At 32.1% G+C, this 21646-nt stretch overlaps 1 protein-coding gene across 1 annotated transcript; it reads left to right on the forward strand.

The window, feature by feature from the left end:
* Window positions 1–1520: 1520 nt before the first annotated feature.
* LOC113390648 (ovarian-specific serine/threonine-protein kinase Lok-like) lies at window positions 1521–2405 on the forward strand. The gene has a single exon (XM_026626878.1). It carries the CDS (start codon window positions 1560–1562, stop codon window positions 2403–2405), a length of 846 nt encoding a protein of 281 aa, XP_026482663.1. The 5' UTR covers window positions 1521–1559.
* Window positions 2406–21646: the final 19241 nt, after the last annotated feature.

Genomic DNA, 21646 nt, shown 5'->3' on the forward strand with positions numbered 1-21646 from the left:
GTAGCTACAATATTGATACTAATTGTTTGCCGGTTTGGAATTGCAGGCCTTGAGTTCAGAACTTTTAACATTGCTTTCAGCGAAGAAGTATGCCACTGATTGTTTGAAATAGCCTCGAATTCTTTTAATGCTAAATACCAAAGCAAGATCAACAAACTTCTCTCGCAGACTTTCTCAAAGCCATTCATGCTGTACTTACCATTGTCATACTCAATAAATTTTGAAATGCCAATTTCATCAAACAGTTTCTATTAGATGGACCCATCCTGAGAAGAGAATTTGTACCACCATCTTCACAAGCTCTAGTGCTTGATGTTGGTTTTAATTTCCTGGATTGATTTTATTGCTGAAAAGACGCGGGTGTATGCTTTTCTTACCTTTTTCTCCGCGAACAATTGTATTTCGCTTTAAAGGTCATAAACTCTTTTCAACACTGCACCTCTACTGAGCCAGTGTACTTTAGTATTGAAGATAACATTGCTATGATTTACAAATTGCTTAGGAATTCTTTGAACTCACAGTGATTTGAACCCCTGTGACTTCATAAAATTTAGTAATTTAATTACTGGTGCTGTACCATGGAGTAAATTTTCTTTCACACAAACTTTCTTGATGAATTATCCAGTGGTTAACAAATATTTTTTTTCCTGTGTTAATGTTTGGGTAAAGTCTTTCCGCTACTTCTACATTGATATTGCTGGTGCCCATCTGTTGATATACTAATTTATTGAATTATCTGTTGATATACTTTTTATTGAATTTTTTTCATAATTTATCATAAAGGTATTAAGAGATTGTACTCCCTTGCATAGGAACCAGATAACAAAACTCTTCAGTAATATTGAATTCAGTATCAATACCACGTATAGATATAGCGAGTTGTGCTATGTCGCTAATGTCACAACTTTTATCAAGTGTCAAAGAACAGTATTCAAATTTAGCAATGCGTTCACGAAGCGTTATTGCTTTTGTATAGAGTGATCGAACATGCTTTTTAGTTCCCTGAGCGTGGACAGGAAACTAAAGATTTTAGTCACTTCAATACCTACTAGCCTTCGTGAGCCCCAGCCAGAATGTTTGGAAGAATGGAAGATGATTTACAACTGTTTTCATGCTTGTTGGTTTTCTCAAATATCAATAATATTTTATCGTAGATCTTTCCAAATTGGAGTATGCAGTTGGCAGAGAAAATTGTGACATAAATTCGACTACAGACGAAATGTCTGTTTAATACCTACAATTTATATCTAGGACACATTTTAAACTTAAACGAGACAGTAGGAATTCTCCTGTTTATTTAGAAGATTTTTCTCGAAATGGAACATTCATAAATGGTAAAAAAGTTGGCAAAGGAAACCGAAGAATATTGCAAAATGAAGATGTTATAGCAATAGGTAGTGATTTCAGAAAATAGTTTAGATTTTTTGATCGTTTCATACATACTCTGGATAAATACCAAATCTCATCAAAGATGACTACTACATTTTCGTGAGCTTGGAAGCGGTGCATGTGGTGTTGTGAGATTAATATTTAACAAAAGGACATGTGATAAATTTGCTATGAAGCAGATCATCAAGAGTAAAGCAGATGATGAAAAGAAATTAAACCATCCTAATCGTATTATGAATGAAATTAATATTATGAAAAAATTAGATCATCCATTCATAGTTAGTGTCTACAACATTGTTGAAACTCCTGAAGCAGTATTTTTGGTATTGGAACTTATGAATGGAGGTGATTTATATAATAAAATTAAAGAGTCAAAATATCTGAAAGAACCAATAGTTAAGAATATTATATACCAACTAGCTGTTGCTGTTAACTACTTACATCGGCAGAACATTACACATAGAGATTTAAAACCTGAGAATATTCCGTTACAAAGCAATAGTGATGATTCAATAGTCAAACTATCAGATTTTGGCTTAAGTAAAATTGTTGAAGGTAACACAGTGTTAAAAACTGAATGTGGTACTGCATGGTATGTTGCTTCCGATGTGATATTAAAGAGTTATAAAACTTATACTGAAAAAGTTGATGTTTGGAGTCTAGGTGTAATATTATTTGTTTGTCTTTGTGGATGCTTACCCTTCTCAGCAGCTGATCAAATTTGCAAAGGAAAATACTTTTTCAAACAATGTGTTTGGTCTTCGGTTAGTGCTGAATGCAAAAATTTAATTTCTAAAATGTTACAAGTAGATCCAAAAACTAGCTATAGCAGTTTCGAAGTTCTTAATCATAAATGGTTACAGGATCCCGATGTTATTAAGCGTTATAATGATTTATTAAATCAGGAAAATGAAAAACAGGAAATTACTGTTTCTGATTTTCCACCTGCCAAACGTCATCGTCAAGTCTACTTTTTTTTAGCAAATCAAAAGTTTGGTTTGTTATCAGTATTATAAGGAACAAAATGTACATGTTACATACAAAAGTACTTCTATGCTGTATGTAATAAAATGACCAAAATTATATTTAAAATATAAAATATTTTTATAAATAATAGTGAATAATACTTTTGATAATTACACCCTGGGAAAAAAAGAGTACATTATAATATTTTCTTCTTTGTAAAACACAGTAAATTCTGCAAATCAAATCAAAATTTTTAACTTTCAATTTTAATTAATTTTTCAGATATTCATATTTTATTATATTTATTGCAAAAAATACAATTTATCTATCTTTTTCTGTTTGTATGCTAAGAGCATAGAAGGAAAAGTCTTGTTAGCATTTGTCTATTTTGGGTTTAACTCATAGTTTTTAAGTTGAGAACATGTACCTGATTTTGATTATAATATGTTGCATGTTATCTCAGTTGTGCTCCACAATGAAATGTACCTAATAATTAAGAATGGTATGAATTGAGTTACTTTATCAGAATATATTTTTTATTATTGATGAATAATAATTATTGATGAATAATGTGCAATTGGCCCTGGTTTCATGTTAGCCAAATCAGCTGATACATCACCAGAAGCAACTGCCTCAGCTTGTTCCTAAGGCTAAATAACTTTCCTCAGTTGTCGATTCAATAGCAGTTAAGGGGTCACACCACTGTAGCATCCAAAAGAAAACTTTTTTTCGGGCGTTTTTTTTTTTAAGGTTAATGAACATACTAAACCATTAAAGTCCTACAGAAACTGATTCAATTATAAAAATTATTGATATTTGAAAATTTGCTTTTAGAAAATACTCCAAGTTAACGTGTTCATTCGTTTTCAGTTATGTGGAATCAATGCACTCGGAATACTTTTAAACACTCAAATTATTTTTTATCGATTAAGTCGATCATTTAAACATATCGGGAAGTTCATATTAAAATTGTAGTTGAAAAATTAAGCATAGTGCCCATCTGTTCGAATAATGTTTCGAGCATAGTTTAATGTTCAGAGATATGTATTACTCTCGATTACTTGATTCGTGCTGCTTGGTATTTTTTGTGTTGTATTTGTGTTTGTGTTTCGGCTAGTAATTCGCGAGTAAGATAAGCCTTGAATTACTGCAGAATTTCTGTTAATATTAGGATTGTTAGTTGGTTGCAGTCTCTGTCGTAACGGAGGGAATTTCCAAATGAGCTCTTCGTTGTAGACTTGGCATCCCCTGTAGTTTGTGGGGTGATTTTGACCGCGGAGTACACACTTGACGTTCTTGTTAATTTTGTCTTTCCATAAACATTTTTCGGTTTAATGTTCTACAGCGCACTTAACACACTGTGGAATTAACTTTTGCTCGAATTTCACTGCTTTCTTCTTTCTTGCTGGTTATTTGTCAACATCGGAGCGGTTTTGCATTGATTGTAGGTTCACTAGAAATAATTATAATTTAGTTTAATTATAATTTAATCAGGCGACATAATCAGTATTAGTTTTGCAAGGTATGAGTGAAAAGGATTAAAATATGCTAATAAAGTTACATAGAAATAAAACAACTACAATTCAAAATATAACACTGCCATAAAATATATTCATAATAAATGAAGTTGCATTTTGCTTTTAGGCAACTTGCGCATGAATTTCTCGACATGTGTAATAATTAAATTAATCAACCAAAATTAAAATTTTGATATTTAGATAAAATTTTCTACTGTTTATTTTGAAAATAAAGTTTTTGCTTTCAATTAAATCTTTGACACAATTTTTTAATATTATTTCAAACTTTGATGATTATAGGTTTAATCAAATTAAACGACTTGTCGTAGGGTCCTATAATTTTAGTATATTCTTTAGAACCATTATATCTATCAACATAAAATATTTTATAGAAGGAATTCGATCTTCACCAAAAACTAACCAGTATCTAAAATAGTTTTAGAATATTTTTGCGAAATACATACTTAACCCATACAGCACATGCTTGACATAGGGTTACAATGGGCTGTAGGGTTAACCCATGGTCAACCCACCGGTACCATATATGGACATAGGTTAACCCATGGCGACACTTATGTCAGAGCCCTGGTTTGACTCATGGTCAACCCGACGGGTTCAATACGGGTATGCTATGGGACTGGAATGGTATTGCTGTGGGTTAAAATGGCGGTATATTGCAATAATGGTTGTATACTTTCCGTGCGTATTTGTAATAAATAATTCATATAGTTATAAGCATTGAATGAACTAAAACTGCAATTCCCCACATAGCACGCGTCGAACCGCGGTCGCACCGCTTTAGCCGATTTTGAACCCGCTAGGTTAACATCGATCAAAACTGGCACATTATTTGACCGTCAGTGGGTTTATCTGAAATTTGACCTTTCTGGTTCAACCAGGTTTAACCAAATAGGTTCATTTTTGGTCCAGACTTATGACGCATGCGCGATAGATAGTGCGCATGCGCAGTAGCTAGTGCGCATACGTAGACGTATATCGAGCAAGATGCCAGGTAGATGAGCGCCATTTTAAATTCGCGCTTGGCTTGGTTTATTTATACGTGATTTTGTTGATTTATTTTTCTAAAAGAAACTCCATATAAATATGTCGACTAGAAAGTTTCGCAAATCTATTGGCTTTGTGACAGACCGACATTTTAGAAGGAGGGTGAAGTGGGAATTCGAAAGAATAACCGCGGAAAAAAAGAAAGAATTGACTCTTTCCAATGTAAATGATAGTGCTGTTCATCATGTTGAAATTTCAACAAGTGTCCGTGCTCAGGATGATTTTGAAATGCAATTTAATGATCATCACGATCAAGGTAATTATAAATTAAATTTTATCTAATTATTTAATAGTGAAGATAATAGAAAAATATGTAAGTAATTTAGTTTTAGCATGTAATCAGAATGATTTTGGAGCGACATCTTCTCATGAATATGAGAATCAAGGTAATTATGAATTTAATTATATATAATTATTTAATAATAATGATGTTTTAAAAATTAATATATATTTCAGGCTCTGATTCTGAGGAGAGCCTCAATGGAGAGGTTATACCAGAAGTCTTTGATGTAAAGCAATTTTTAGCAGAATGGGCTGTTACATACCAGGTTCCTCATAATGCTGTATCGGCACTGCTTAAGGGTTTAAAAAAGCATGATTGTTTTAAAGATTTACCAGCAGACTCCCGAACAATTTTAAAGACGAGAAGGATAGCAGTATCGAAAGTTATGAACCCAGGAGAATATATTCATTTTGGATTGTTAACTGGTTTGAAAGATTCTATTGATAGATTGAAGTTAAATTCTTCTATCATTGAATTAGGAATTAATGTTGATGGTTTGCCTATATCAAGTTCCTCGAATATGTCTGCATGGCCTATATTGTGCACCATTATTCCTACTAAATATATCTTTATCATAGGACTCTACTGCGGGATTGAGAAACCTAGAGATTCGAATGAGTTTTTAGGTGACTTTGTTGATGAGGCGATTGGCATAGTGAATGAGGGTTTCGAACACAACGGAAGTCATTATGAGACTCGAATTAAATATTTTGTTTGTGATACTCCTGCAAAATCATTTATTCTGAAAACAAAAGGACACACAGGATATTATAGCTGTTCAAAATGCCTTGTTCAAGGTTCTTATATTAATCGTAGAATTTGTTTTCAAGAAATGCAATCACCTGCAAGAACTGATGAACATTTTAGAATCTTACAAGATGAAGACTACCATAATGGCTATACAAGATTGCTTGAAATACCTCATGTTGGTTTAGTTAGCAACGTACCCCTTGATTATATGCATTTGATTTGTTTAGGTGCTGTTAGAAGAATGTTGTTGCAGTGGACAGAAGGAGATCTTCCGATTCGCTTACCATATGTAAAAGTTAATGAAATTTCAAACTCTCTATGCAGGTTGAGAAGTTACATACCTAAGGAGTTTGCTAGAAGACCTCGATCTTTGAAATATGTAAAATCCTGGAAGGCTACAGAATTCAGACAATTTTTATTATATAGTGGTCCACTGGTTTTGAAATCGCACATTTCATTTGACTTTTATATGAATTTTTTAACACTGCATGTGGCTATTAAAATTTTGTGCAGCGACCGCTTGTTGAATGACTATCTGGATTATGCTGAGCAACTACTGCATTATTTTGTTAAGGGTTTTATGTTATTATATGGAGAACATAATGTTAGTCATAATATTCATAACATATTGCATTTAGCAAATGATACAAGAAGCTTTGGTAATCTGGATTCATTCAGTGCATTTAAATTTGAAAACTACATGCAGGTGTTGAAAAAATTTATACGAAAGTCAGATAAACCAGTGCAGCAAATTTACAAGAGGTATTTCGAGGTAAAAGAGCACTTTATAGAGAAAAATGTAAAGGCAGTAACCAGGTTAAGAGCATCTGAAAAATCGATGCATTTTGAAGGACCCTTAATCAACAGCTGTGGAAATCCACAGTATAAAGTTATATATTGTTCTGATTTTTTATTTAATATTGATGAAAAATCAGATTCATTTTGTGCTTTGGCTAATGACAAAATTATTAATATTATTAATATTGCCTTTTGTTCGATTAGACAGGAACTGGTAGTCATTGGAAAAGAGTTTAAAATTAAAGATGATTTGTATGATGGAGAATATATACTTAGTGGAATATCGGATTTGGAATCATGGCCAATAACCGAAATTAAGAAAAAATATGTTGTATTTCCTCTTGGGACAGAAATGGAAAAATATGCAGCATTTCCAATGGAATGATAGTAAGTTGTTTGTTATTGATAATGTTTATAGTTTATAGTAGAATGTATTATTTGTTATATTTTATATTTATTTTTTTAAATTTTTGTGCGCCACATAGATGGCATTATTCCATTATTGTTAAGTTGTCTAGTCTGTCCATATTGTTATGTTGGTAGAGCGCACCTAACTTCATGATGACGCCAGATAGAGGCCATTTTAATTTCTAAATAGAAAGACCATTCTTGATTTCTCTGCCGCCTTTGAAAGAAGTTATCATTCATTATTCTGTTGAAATTAATTTATATTGATTATTTCAGAATTGACCAGATTTGCCAGGAACTAAGTGTTTCAATACTTGAAGCTTCGTTGAAGAATTGAATACATTTATTTCGTTATTTAATACATTTGCTTTATATTTTAATACATTTAACAGATTTCTTTCAGGAGTTAACACATTTCTTTCAGGAGTTAACAGCTTTCTTTCAGGAATTAACTGATTTCTTCCATAGTTCAAGAGTTTGCTGATTTTTTTCAAGAGTTTGCTGATTTATTTCAAGAGTTTGCTGATTCATTTCAAGAGTTTGCTGATTCATTTCAAGAGTTTGCTGATTCATTTCAAGAGTTTGCTGATTCATTTCAAGAGTTTGCTGATTCATTTCAAGAGTTTGCTGATTCATTTCAAGAGTTTGCTGATCTAGTTCAAGAGATTTCAGAAGTTCAGGATAAAGTTTGAATATTTATAAGTTGTGTGCCTATTTCTAAATATATCAAGGTAAGATGTTTCATATAGTTATATTTGGATGGTTGTGAAATGTAAGTAACTATACAAAGTGCCATTAATTGTAATACATAATTAAATTTTTCATAGTATATAATATTCATAATTTTAGAGATTATCATGATTGCTTTTGTTATAGATGAATCAGAAATCCTACATGGTTGTTCAGTTCGAGGATGGAATGAACGTTATAGCGAGCAAATGGTATAACAGTAATGACGGCACCTGTTTATACCCCATCTACAAGGACGATGGGTTCTACTATCGAGCGGCGAGGGAAATGAGGGAACCTTTTTCTACGTCCGCTTCATGGATAGTGTGTGAAGTTAAGCGAGTTTTCGCATCGACCGGTGAGTAAAGAGGAATAATTGATAATAAACGTATCAAGAATATTTGTAATAAATCGTGTTTGCAGATGTATTTCAATCGGCAATGGAGAAGCTAAAGGAGGCCCAAAACCACTCCGATATCACATCGGACATAGAATTGCAGAAGATCCAGAGACGTGAGCGTAAAAGAATTCACCACAGCAGTGGAGAGGAAGTTGAGGTATTAGAGCGAAGTATTTTACCACCACCACCTGAGGTACCGTGTATTGCCAATAACACACCTATGATTAATAGACAGCCCGAAAGTAAGTGAAAATATTAAATAAATTCAGTTTTTAATTGACACTAATTTATCTGAAAATACATTTTAGGTATTCAAGCTTCACCATCGATACAATACACACCTAGACCTGCTGCCAAAAGATTGATGTTTAATACTCGTAAGTATTGTAATGAAAACTCTTAATAATAAATTTGAGAATTAACATATGTAATACATAATAATACATTTAAGAATCACCTACATGGGGGATTTATGAAGCAGCCGGGAGCAGTATTGTAGGACAACAATGGTCGGGTGCTCAAGCTCAGCCGATAAGTTGTAAGTTGATATTAATGAAATGTAATGCAAATGTATGTTATGAAGATAATAAAAAAGTTTAATGAATACAGATTCCCAAGAACAGATGACAAGGAAAGATGACACAACAAGGAGCTCTGAGAAAGTATATATGCTGTTGCAGCAGATAAAAGGTAAGTTGCTTTGCTACTAATGGAATGTAATTATATATTATGAAGATAATAATAGTTTAACAAATGCAGATTCTCAAGAACGAAGCCAGGAAGAAACTAAGAGGAGCATGGAGATGATTAAATTGCAAATTGGTAAGTTGCTACTAACATAATTTAAAAATATGTTATGTAGATAATAATAGTTTAACAAATGCAGATTCTCAAGAACGAAGCCAGGAAGAAACTAAGAGGAGCATGGAGACGATTAAATTGCAAATTGGTAAGTTGCTACTAACATAATTTAAAAATATGTTATGTAGATAATAAGAGTTTAACAAGTGCACATTCTCTAGAGGATATCAACAGGAGAATAACAAATCAGCAAAATCACTTCGAGGAATCAGCAAAAAGCACTTCGAGGATGCAAATGCAATTGCAGCGGATGACTGAATTGCTCACTTCAGTTGTCAACAAACCGCTGCAGAGTACCCAAGAGGATGTTGACGATTGTGAAGAATTGTATAGATTGTTGCCGGTGACAAATGATGAAATATTGGTTGATTTTGAGGAGTTCCTTAGAACTGAGACAACAAGACTGAGTTTGGTAAATATATACTTATTCAAAATGGATGGTATAATGAGTATGTACTAATGATATGATCTTTTTATTTTAAGAAAAGACGACTTGCGCGTATTGGCGGGCATTGTCCAAGAGTGGCAACCGTTTCCTTATGCAAAACTATATTTACTGATGTGGTTGCCAAGGGGTACAGTTGGGCCGGGACCAAAGGAAAGAAGAATTTTTCAATACTGCTGTTAGTTCAATTGATAAAAGGTAATAATGATGTTCTTATAATAGTAAATAATAAAACTCTTCACCTAAAATATTTGTATTAATTTTTTAAACCAACAATGACTTCAGAGATTGTAGCTGAAATGGTTTTTAAGGAGATTAAAGTGTCGGAGGCTCAGGTAGGAGACTACGTTAGAGGATGGCTTCGTCACGCACAGGACCGGTACAACAGGATCGAAGAGAAGACCAGAAGACAGGATTAGTTTTTAAGTTTAATTAAGTTTATTGGAATATTTAAGTTTATTGGAATATTTAAGTTTATTGTAATATTTAGTTAAGTTTATTGTAATATTATAGTTAAGTTTTTCATTGTATTATTTTGTTAGGTTTATTGTATTATTTTATTAGTTTAAGTTTATTATATACTTGTATTTTGTAAGATTTTCATATATCATTTTGATAAAATATTACAGTAAAATGCTTCGATCTTTTTTTCATGAAAATAAATATTATTTTAATCTAGAATTGCATTTTTAATTCATTAAATATTCATTTCAGATTTAATTCATTAAAAAAAAAATTATTCACGTTCCATTTTTAACCCATTTGCCAAATTTGATCGAACGGTGTTCAACCCATTTACCAAATTTTTGACCTATTATCAAAATATTTTCAATGTGTGTGCCAAATTTTGACCCCCAATGAAACTTTTCTCAATCCATAATATATGCCAATAAGGTTGACTAATATCTCAACCGGGTTCGGACTTTAGGTTCATTTCTGTGCTAAGATTGACCTAAATACACGTATGTGGTGCGACCAAAGTTTAACGGATCGACCTAAAAGTCGAACCACAGGTCGCCCCTCACTCGCACTTGTGCTATGTGGGTCCATTGTAACATATTTATTAAATGATATTTTATTTACACTACTAAAAATAACTAAATTAAAGTTACTACTACTAACACTTAACTAAATCATTGGTAATCATCATCCTAAAACTTATTATTATTATCTAGTATTTAAAGTAATTATTTAATTTTTTATTTTAATTATTTTCATTATCATTATCATTATTCACATTGGGTTCATCTCCACCTTCTAAAGCACTGGAAAGAACAAATTTTGAATTATTATAAACTATAGTTTTACAGGTTTATTATATATAAAAAATAATGTTAATTGACATTTTGGAAATATCTGGAATATATTTCAACTTACGGAGCATTTCGGACAAATCTGTCATGGGCATGACGCAGCCATCCCTTGACACACTGTTCAACTTGGCTCTGCGTCACACGCTGTTGTTCAGATACAATATCTGAAAACATTATTGGTTCAATTAATTATTTGTTTAAATAATAAATAGTTTGAAGTAAGTCATTTAATGTATTAATTAATTGTTATAATTATTTTTACTATTTGGCCGAAAATTTCTTTTTGGCTCTGCCTCTAACCCAGCTGTACTCCTTCGCTACCACATTCTTAAATACCTTTTTAAAAGCGCTTTTACAGTCTACGCCACCAATTCGTCCTAGGCGTGCTTTCTATAAATGATACAGTATATGTAATTGATTTGTCCATTTTATCCATTGAGGAACATCATATTTACCAATTTTTCTGCTATTGACGCATCTGTCAATAGCTGTTCCACATCTTGCAGTTCTGCCTCCGTCGACACCGGAAATTTATTGTACACTACCAGTGTATAATCAGGCGAATCATTCGCCTTTTTACACTGGCAGCACTGCTTATTAATGCCGTCTATTACAGTTTGGAACTTGCTGTCAATGGTGGCTTTCAGCTGTTCAAACTTAAGATTGATTTTTATATCCAATCTCGAAATGAGTTTCTCCTCTCTGTTTAATTTTTCTGATCTGTTTTTTTTTTAAGTTGTCTTCATAATGTACATTAACATCGATGTAATTAATGTAATGAAATAACTCACTTTTGTACCCATCCATGGGCTCTGTGCTGCTTCCAGAACCATGGTCAAACATCCTATTCCCATCATCACAATCTTAAATATAATATTAGGTGATATGATATGCAACATTAGTATATTTTTTAGTAGATTACTTACAAGTGTTAATTAGACGCTCTGCATTTGGCGTTGGTCCCATATTAACTACTGATGTGAAATCTAAAATTTTAGATTATTAATATCAACATAAAATAACTTCATTTGATTTGCATTGGATTTACTTACTATTCTGTCCAATAAATCCGTTATCAAAGCCTATAAAGCAAAAATGAATGCATATAGCAAGATTTACATTTAATAATAAATATTTAATTAATAAAAATATTGTATGCGATCTTACTGTTGTTTGAATGAATTGCAACAGAGGTAGAACATCTACTCGATAAAGTTGGTGGTGCAGGAGCTGGAGGCAAGATGCCAGACTCGGAGTCCAGGTCCAAATCGTCACTGGAACTTCGGTTCCTTCTGGCAGGAACTCTCCTTCATACTTTTCTTGCCTCCGCATCAGATGTTATGTCTGAATATGCGAGCGCTTTCTTCATTTTGTAAAGTCCCACCTCAAATCATAATAGAAATATATTTTGATACTCTTATTACTAATTATATCTGTTATGCTATCCACCCGTAGATGTAAAAACTCTGTGGACTTTGTATGTTTTCCAGGACTCTCTTGGCCGCATCATCTGCTTCACTGCTATATTGTACAGCTTTTTATCCTCAAAATTAGGATAGAGGGATGTACAATCTTCCCTATTAAACCAATTTTTTGGAATTATATTCACCCCATCTTCAAATAGAACCACAATGACTGATTTTATGCTCATCTAAAATTAAAACCCAATTAGTTTACATTTTAATTCCATTCTTATCATAAATTACTAAAATATTTGAATGTAATCTCTTCATAGATTATTATATTCGAAGAATTAAACTAATGAATTGCTTACCTTGATCGTTTAATAAATTTTACTTTCAAAGTGCTTGCGGGAAAAAGTAACCTGACAAACGCCTATCAAATCGGTAGGTGTGGCTTAACGCGGTAGGTGTGGTTAATATATTAAACTATATAATTATATAAAACTATATAATTTAATAATGAAAATGATTAAAATCTTACAAAACATTTAATCAAATTTTTTATTATTTTAAATAAAAAAAGCCTTATTAATAAAACAACACGATAAACAGAGCTATAATACAACCAAATACAACATAGAGCATAAGAGAGTGCTCTATAATCAAGCATTTAAACATTACATGTCATAGTACATTGATACCAACCGACATGATTCGCGGTGAACAATTATTTTCAAAGTTATGTTTTTTAACATCTGCAAATATTGAATAATTATTGCATTGAAAAGTATGAAAAATTGACCAAAAAGACTGTTAAAAAATACCCAATCGATCGATATAATGACAATGCAATTATTTGGCAAATTAATTAATCCACAAGACAAAATATTCTACTTCAGTGATGTGCCGCCAAATTGCGCCAAAGATTTTGACGGGCGTGGCATCATGGGCAAATCATTGATACCAACCGCCAAAGGCGTAAAAATATTTTCGAAGTTGAATGCACTAAAAGTTCCTTATTATAAAAATAAATTAAATTAAAAAAATGCAACCCAAGTCACAGATTCATGCTCACGGATAAATATTTCGTTATTCATAGATTCCGATATAAATCGGAACCATAATCCTTTCTAAATGCCGTCATTTTGAACTAATAAAAAAAACTTTGACAAAGCGTCTTCATTGATTGGTGTTTTTGAGATTGCAAACAGAATGAAAGCATTATTTATTATTATATTTTAAGTATAGTATTTGGCATTATTAATCATCCATAAAAAAGATGTTTTTATTATGACTGATAATCATCCGAAAAAATAGTTTTATAAAAAAGTATGATAATGAATAGGAGGCTTAAACAGGAATAATTTTATTATATAATTTTTTTTTAAAAAAAAAACAGACACAAGACACAACTACCTTATTTCAAAAAAGACTAAGTAACTTGTATTTAATTACCTGGGGTAGGATTACTATTCTTTGACAATCTGTACGAGCCTGCTTTTAGATGACTTTTACGGATTGACACACCACGTTCTGAAATAATATAAGTTTTTTAAATTCTATCCATCAATTACATATATAAATATTATCATTCTTACGAAATCTTTCTTTATCCATCAAGCAATTTTCAGTTAGACAGGAATCTCCAATGAACCCTACAAATATCAAGCAAAATACGAATTGAGCTAAATATAACCAAATTATTATAATACATTCCTACATTATGCATATTGTATGTACAAACCTGGCATATTCAGAGTCGGGAGAGCATTAATTTTAAGACGTCTATTCGAACTTTTAGAAGAGTTTTCTACTCTACAGATATCTGCAAAATGTGCATCGCAAATATATCTGGAGTTGCCACAACGCCAGGGGGTTAAATCATCCATTAGTGGATTATTAGCCCTTTGAACCCAAACTGCGAACATCTAACAATAAGATATTTTCATCATATTTTCATTATATAAATCTAATATATAATCATACATACCTGATCGTTACTCACAGGAAAAACATGTAATTTAATATTCAATTTGAAATTTGAACAATTTGGGACGATCAATCCAATTTTTGACGCATGGTGGTTTTGTTTCTGATGTAGCAGACCCATTCTTTCTAACAAAATACGAGGAATTTAATACTTGCTCCGCATCAACGGAGATAATTACCCATTTTTGGAGTTATTGATACTCTGTTAACGCTATCAAAAAAGCAGTCCATGAACTTTAAAAATTTACTAGAGTCATAGGTAGTTGCCGGAGCATCTACCCTGGTAAAATATGAATTACATACATCACACTTTGACGTAGCCTGGCCTTGTATGGCTTACAATTTTTTGTGTTCTGAGCATGTTCTTTTTCAATTTCTATGATAGAAGATATAATTTTTTGCGACACTCGCTTCACTACAAAACTTTCTGACGCCTCGCTGTTGCCCCCAATTACATCTATGTGCAAATTATGCTCTAAAATTGAAATCAATTGTCATGTTAAAACATACTATTACAAGGAAGTCCTCTAATTCATAGAAGTATTACAAACATTTTTTTGTTTTGATTTCCCCACAGGGGTATCAAAATACTTGAGCTGGCTGTTAGTAGTGTAACAATAATCTGAAAATAAATATGACGGTGGCATCATTTTTAAATAGAGAGACCATTGAATAGTTAGAATATTTATTATATTTATTCACCTGTATTACGTGTCGGCGTGACATGTCCCTGATTTTCCATTATATTGGACACAACTTCTTCATTTGCTACAACTTTACCAAAACTTGTTAAATGTTCTTTATTGTTATTTTGTGACAAGCTTTCTCAAGTTTAACTTTCTGTCTGAGTGAAAATGTTATTATTTGTGCTCATACAATGTTTTCTCAATAATCGATAATTAACAATTTTTTCTTTAATTGTTTTCATATGCTTACCAAGCTCTAAAATTTATGAAAAATATATGATTTTACTGTATATTGAACTTTGTTTATTTTCATTGAAAATAATTACGAAATGTTGCTTTATCCAAAAGGCCCAATTAATTGTGAAAAAAAACTTTGACCAAAAACAAAGGCTTCTTCTATCAGCATGTGAGCCTAAGCATCAACACCGAATATTAAATAACATGGTTGTTTCAGTTTAGTCGAGGGAATTTTAACACATTCTATGATTTTGAGGTACACACTTTTTAAAAAGATGATGATAAATATTTAAAATGAATATTAGCCTGAAGGAAATTGACTTTTAGACCAAACGATGATATTTTAATGCTTGTGATGATTGATTTGTTCAATTTGTAATGACAAAATCTTCTCGCCTTTATCTGACTTACCTGATCTCTAGTACAAGTTATTTCCAATCTTCGGCAAATTATTCATTTGTTTAATATATATCACCATATTTGTGAAATCAATATATATGATGGAAACTGAGACATGTGATGCAGCATGGATATTATATAAATATAAAAAGATCGATTCGTACTCACCCGACGATATTTGAAATCGATATTAACAATTTGTATTGAGAGTTGCAAATATTGAGAAATTTTTGGAGAATGATTAATTACTATTTACTTATGCAGTAAAATACATTTTATTAATTTTAAATATTCAAAAGACACGTCATGAAATGCGTAATATATAATATTCTCTATGTTTTTGACCAATATTTCTAATTGGAAAACAACAAGCACTCAAATACAGATCAACAATACATGATTGATATACAAATTTTAGTGTTTTGATATGAGAAATTGAATGTAAAATTCTATGAATCAATTTTATTATTATATAATTACAGTTATTATATACGATATGATAGTTCATATTATCGCTTTGTTGATAATAAGTAAAACAAAGTATTTTGTTTCATAATTATGCCTTTAAATTTATTATTTATAACTATATTTTACATGCACATATTTTACGCGGCATTAGATTTATTTTTAACCATATAAGATGCTTCTTATTTTGTAGTAGACGAAACTCCTATTTTTATATTATATATATTAGAAATGAAAATACTTGATACATATTTTTTGGTTCTATATATTCCCTTTTTGTTTGTAATGTTCTGATATTATAATCATTTTCTATTTAATTTTAATTTTTATGTTGTTGTTTGTGCCATGCAAACTCTAGTGGAATATTTTATTTTTATTATTTAAACGATTTAAAAATACCACTCTACCAACAAGTGCACCACATTTCATCTTTCATCTTTCATATGCTATTTCATACATTTTCATTGACAGCTTACATATATCATGTTAAGTTTATCGAACAAAAAAGTATTAGGTTTTCAATAAAAACAACTAAAGAGTTATGTTTAACAGTTAACTCATATTATTGACAAAATACAGATTTATATATATATATATATATATATATATATATATATATTACTGTAAAAGGCAGCATGTTTTATTACTACAGTAAAAGTTATTAATACATAATGAATACAATAACAATAAATTTATTAAAGAAATAAATATATATACTCCCTCCTCAGTTCCTAATTTGTACAAATTTGTGTTGTCATCTTTTGATAAAACAACGCACATTAAGTTATTCGGATCTGTTTTGCCACGATCAACGTCAGAAATTGATACCCGAACGTTGTCACCAATCACAGCAGGAGAAAATTTATCTTTAGAAAAAATGCATATTTTTATAGCTTGGCTTTCTAAAATATCTTTAGCTTTTTTTCGAGCATCATCGATTAATTTTTTGTTGTTGCTTAATATGCAATCTAACTCCAAAAATTCATCATTCTCATATTTAATTTCATGACAAGAGGTACCATCTTCAGTTTCTTTATCTGAAGTATCACTGACTCTGCTATGTAAAGAACTCGCTATGTGTACTTATTGTATCAGTATTTTCAATTCCTCTTCTGTTTCGACCTGTTGAATGGATTCTTTAGGCAAATTAGATGTTTTTAAAACCAATTTCATCTTTGATCCAAACACAGCTTCATAAAGAGATTGCTTAACACTATTCCTATCGACTTTTCACTTATCCTATTCCTACCGCGGCCGGTCAAATGACCGGTCTTCCACAATTGATGTGTTTTAATATAGTAAGTGAATTAATAGTCATTATAAAGATATAAAAATACATTTATTTAATTCTAGAATACATAATCTATAATTTATTAATTTTTATCACCATTTTTTACAAATGGTTTTCTCTACTGTGCATTTTCCGCATACGAACTTTTCACATTTGAAACAGATTTTGTTCGTCTTATTAACTTTACACAACCTAATCTGACATGTTTTACGTTCGCGATTATTTGTACTTTGACTAGCGATTGCGATGAGTATAATTTCTTTTTTTTTATTGTGCTGTTGATATTTCAGGGCCAGTTCTTCTGCCAACTGGAACAGAAATTGTTGTCTTGTAATTTTTTCTCCCGTGGTTTCTTTGTATAACACCCATGCATTTATTTCGGCTAAATCCAAGATATTAAAAAAAACTTGCAAAGGCCATCTCCGAGGTTTAGATTTTACCGAATAATTTCTGGCCATTTAGTCGGTTACATCTACTCCGTATTTGGTCCGATTATACAATTGTATTGTTTCCGGTTTTTGTTTGTCATTGTGTTTTACTTGCACGGAGTTATAGCATTGAGCTGAGTATTATAACTTTCTTTCGTGGCTTGGCTTTATAAATTGTCAACATGATCTTATCTGAGCAAAAGAGTTTGGTGGGGAATAGTGCCATGTCGTTGTTTTTCAATTTAGCCAGTCTCGGTAGATCTTTTCTATTTGCCCGAATTGTTCCAACGATCGTAGTTTTCTTAGCTGAAAGTTTTTTTTGCTAAAGATAAGCTTTTGAAAAAGTAATCAGTGGTGAAAAGTTTAAAGAGGAACTGAGGGTGTTCTACTTTCATCTTTGCCCAAATATGGGAAGCCGTTTACTATATTTTTACTATTTACGTCGGAAGCTAACCAAAATTTTATACCGAATTTGTCTGGTTTATTAGGCATAAATTGAGTGAATCTACATCTTGCATTACATCTTTTGTTGGAAACAATTGCTCGTCTATAGTAATATATAGACCGGATTTGTAACAATTTTGACTGTTGACAATAAACTTGTACCAAACATCGGATATCAACGCAAATTTATCAGTTTGTAACCGTTGGCTCCGTTGATTTTTGTCGTCAAATCTAATATATTTCATGATCTCTATAAAATCGTGTCTACTCGTTCTATTAGTCAAAAAAGGCGGACTCACTTTTTATTTCACAAATGCAATTCTATATGCTCTGCGTGCATATAGAATTGCAAAATACGCAAGTAATTTTTCCGTAGATTTACGCCTCTGCCTACGTGCACTTTTTTTGAACCAGTTGAAAGACCCATAAATTCAGTTTGGAAAATCAATTTTACTCGATTCAAAGTATAAAATGTGTAAAAATAATACAAAATTTAAGAACAATTCACTTTTGCTCGACATGACCACCTTTTGCTTTGACTATGGCCTTTAGACGGTTCAAAAACAAATCGCATTTGACCGAACGTGACTTGCAGGTATTTTGGCCCACAGGCGGATAACGGCTTTTTTTAACGCCTCGAGACTGATGTACCCCTTAGTTCGGACCTTGCTCTCCGAAATGGCCCAAAGAGAATAATTCATTTTGCGAAACCCAAAGAGAATTCGAGAGCCATTTTGCGGACGTTTTGAAGTTCGGAACGTTGTTTTTCAGCCATTCTTGGGTCACTCGAGCTTTATGATACGGCGCCGAGTCTTGTTGAAACGCCCATGGTCTGCCACCAAATTGTTTATCTGCCCATGGCTTCAAAGCAACCTTCAGAATACTTTACCGATAATATTGCGCATTTACCTTGACGCCAGGCTCGACGAAAACGATTGGAGATCGCCCATCTGCGGTTACAGCGGCCCAAAATATTGTGGCGGGTGTGCCTCCTGGTGGCCAAACGATGGCTCAAATTCTTGTCTGTCAAGTAAACCCTATCGTTTTGAGAGTTTACGAATCGCGCAATTGTGAAAATTTTCTCGTCGGAAAACATAATGTTCGGAAATTTACCACCTTCGGCCCGGCGAAGCAACTCCTTAGCTCTCTGAAGTCTCACTTGCTGCTGCTTCGGCGTAAGATCATGTGCCTTTTGGATCTTATAAGGCTTGACCTTGAGACCATTTTTCAGTATGCGGCGGATGCTACGGTCAGATAATTTAAGTTTATTTGCCATTTGATTGGCACTTCGTCGGGGATTTCGCTCGAGTCGCTTTCTCACTTTTTTGACCATCTCATGTGACGTTGCAGTCTTTTGGTGACCACCTCCATGACGTTTTGCGATGCCACCAGTTTCATTGTAACCAGTTATGGTGCGATAAACGAAAACTTTATTCACTTTATGGTGTTTGAGCCCTCGAACAATTGCTGGTTGTGATTTTCCAGCTAAATATAATGTAATCACACTGTTACGTTTGAAATCCATTACTGATTTCTTTTTTCGCATTGTCGACAAAATACTTTTGTGCGCTTATAAACAATACACCAAACTATCATTTAGATTACTTACTGACAGTTGGTACCCGTGCATCAGCTACGCGAGCGGTTTGAAGTTGGTTACACTTCGAGTGCCGGACCCTGTAGTTCTTTTTCGTCGTCTACTCACAATCGAAATATTTTCTTCGCTTTCATCAGTGTTCGAGTCAGTTTCAGAGTTTTCGAGGTAAGATACATTAACTGTACCATTCTCACTTACAATGGGCTTATTATTGCACGATATTGGACACTTTACTTTCAATTACTTCTTCACAAAAAATCCGTCGTTGACAAACTTATCTGGAGTACAGCACAGCCATGGTTGGGTGATACTACAAGCCCAAGTCCTTGCAAACTGAGATTTCGACAATTTTTCGTACTCTTCTATAGCCTTTTATTATTAATTTGTTTCCGTATCTTGATTGCATGTGGTTTTTGACTTGCAGAAATGATGTAACGTCAATTCGCTTATATCATTTTTATTCTTGTTCAATTATAATCTTAAACATTTTTTTAAATAACTTTCGCAACACTACTACTAACACTAAGAGCAGTCTGCACAATCTGTTTACTTACTTCGATTCCATAACATGCTTCAATATCCATCCATAAGGGTACGTAAAAACTCATTGAAAGTTTATAATTATCATCACTGTCACTTCACATTTTCACAAAAACTGATTTAACACTATTGAATTTTAATAAACAAAATATTTTGAACGATTTACGCAAATAAAGACGCGGCGGTGATATTGTTAATGTTACCTACATAGCGATCGACTACAACATTGAATCATAATCCTTCGCCAGAAAAAAGTGCTTTTAAGAACTTAAAGCGTTTAAAAAGGTATACGTCAAAATATCGAGGTGTAATTTTAGGTTAGATATTTAGTGAGGTTGCTTTCTATCCTGAAATATTATGTGTATATATATAAACACACACACATATAGAAACATACCAATAATAAAACATGTTTTATTTTTTATTTATTTTTTAATCTCTTATTGGAACAACATTGCCAATACGTTTTCTTGGGTATTGTGATATCTTTCAAAAGATATTATTTCAAACTAAGTTTATTTATTTATTTACCATGTTATTACCAGGTGCATAAAAGTGTTCGGGAATGTATATTAATAGAAAAAAAAGATGATTTGCTTATACATATAAAAGAGATGAGAATTTATTATGTTTATTATGTGAATCAATAGTTTAGATACTTTTGAAATCTTTTGAATCGATAGCTATCAAATATTAATCATCACATTTAAATTTATTTAAATTTCTAAAATTAATATCTAATTTATCTAGATATTGGAATCCACTCTGTAAGATGACAAGTAATATAATAATGTTATTAATTACCTTAAAATAAGCCTATATGCATATTTCATTATTAGAGAACATTATTATTAACTTCCCGTAGGGTAAGTTATTGTAATGGGCCGAAAATCGGATTGAAAATTTTTACATTTCTCGACGTTTTGAAGGTTTCTGAACGTTTTGGCATACCTCAGAAAAAATGGATGTGTGTGTGTGTGTGTGTGTGTGTGTATGTATGTATGGATACAAATTTCCAGTCACGTTTTAGGGCGCACGGATCAACCGATCTGAATGGTTCAAAAAACATTCGATTCCTATTGATAGGGAATAGAGCTGATTAGTTTTTGGCAAAGGCAGGTCCAGCCGTTTCGGAGATACGGAGCAAAGAGTGCAGAAAATAGAAATCGAATTTTTGAGAGAACGGAGTATCCGATTTGAATGATCTAAAAAACATTCAATTAGTAATGATTGGGAGAAGTGT

This window comes from Ctenocephalides felis, unplaced genomic scaffold (genome assembly GCF_003426905.1).
Source record: "Ctenocephalides felis isolate EL2017-DRISC unplaced genomic scaffold, ASM342690v1 CF-g0.4_SCAFFOLD_00845, whole genome shotgun sequence".
Classification (NCBI taxonomy): domain Eukaryota; kingdom Metazoa; phylum Arthropoda; class Insecta; order Siphonaptera; family Pulicidae; genus Ctenocephalides; species Ctenocephalides felis.

Bases quoted from the DNA above. Each gene is read 5' to 3' on its own strand.
- LOC113390648 (XM_026626878.1), top strand. From the start codon at position 1,560: ATGAAGCAGATCATCAAGAGTAAAGCAGATGATGAAAAGAAATTAAAC.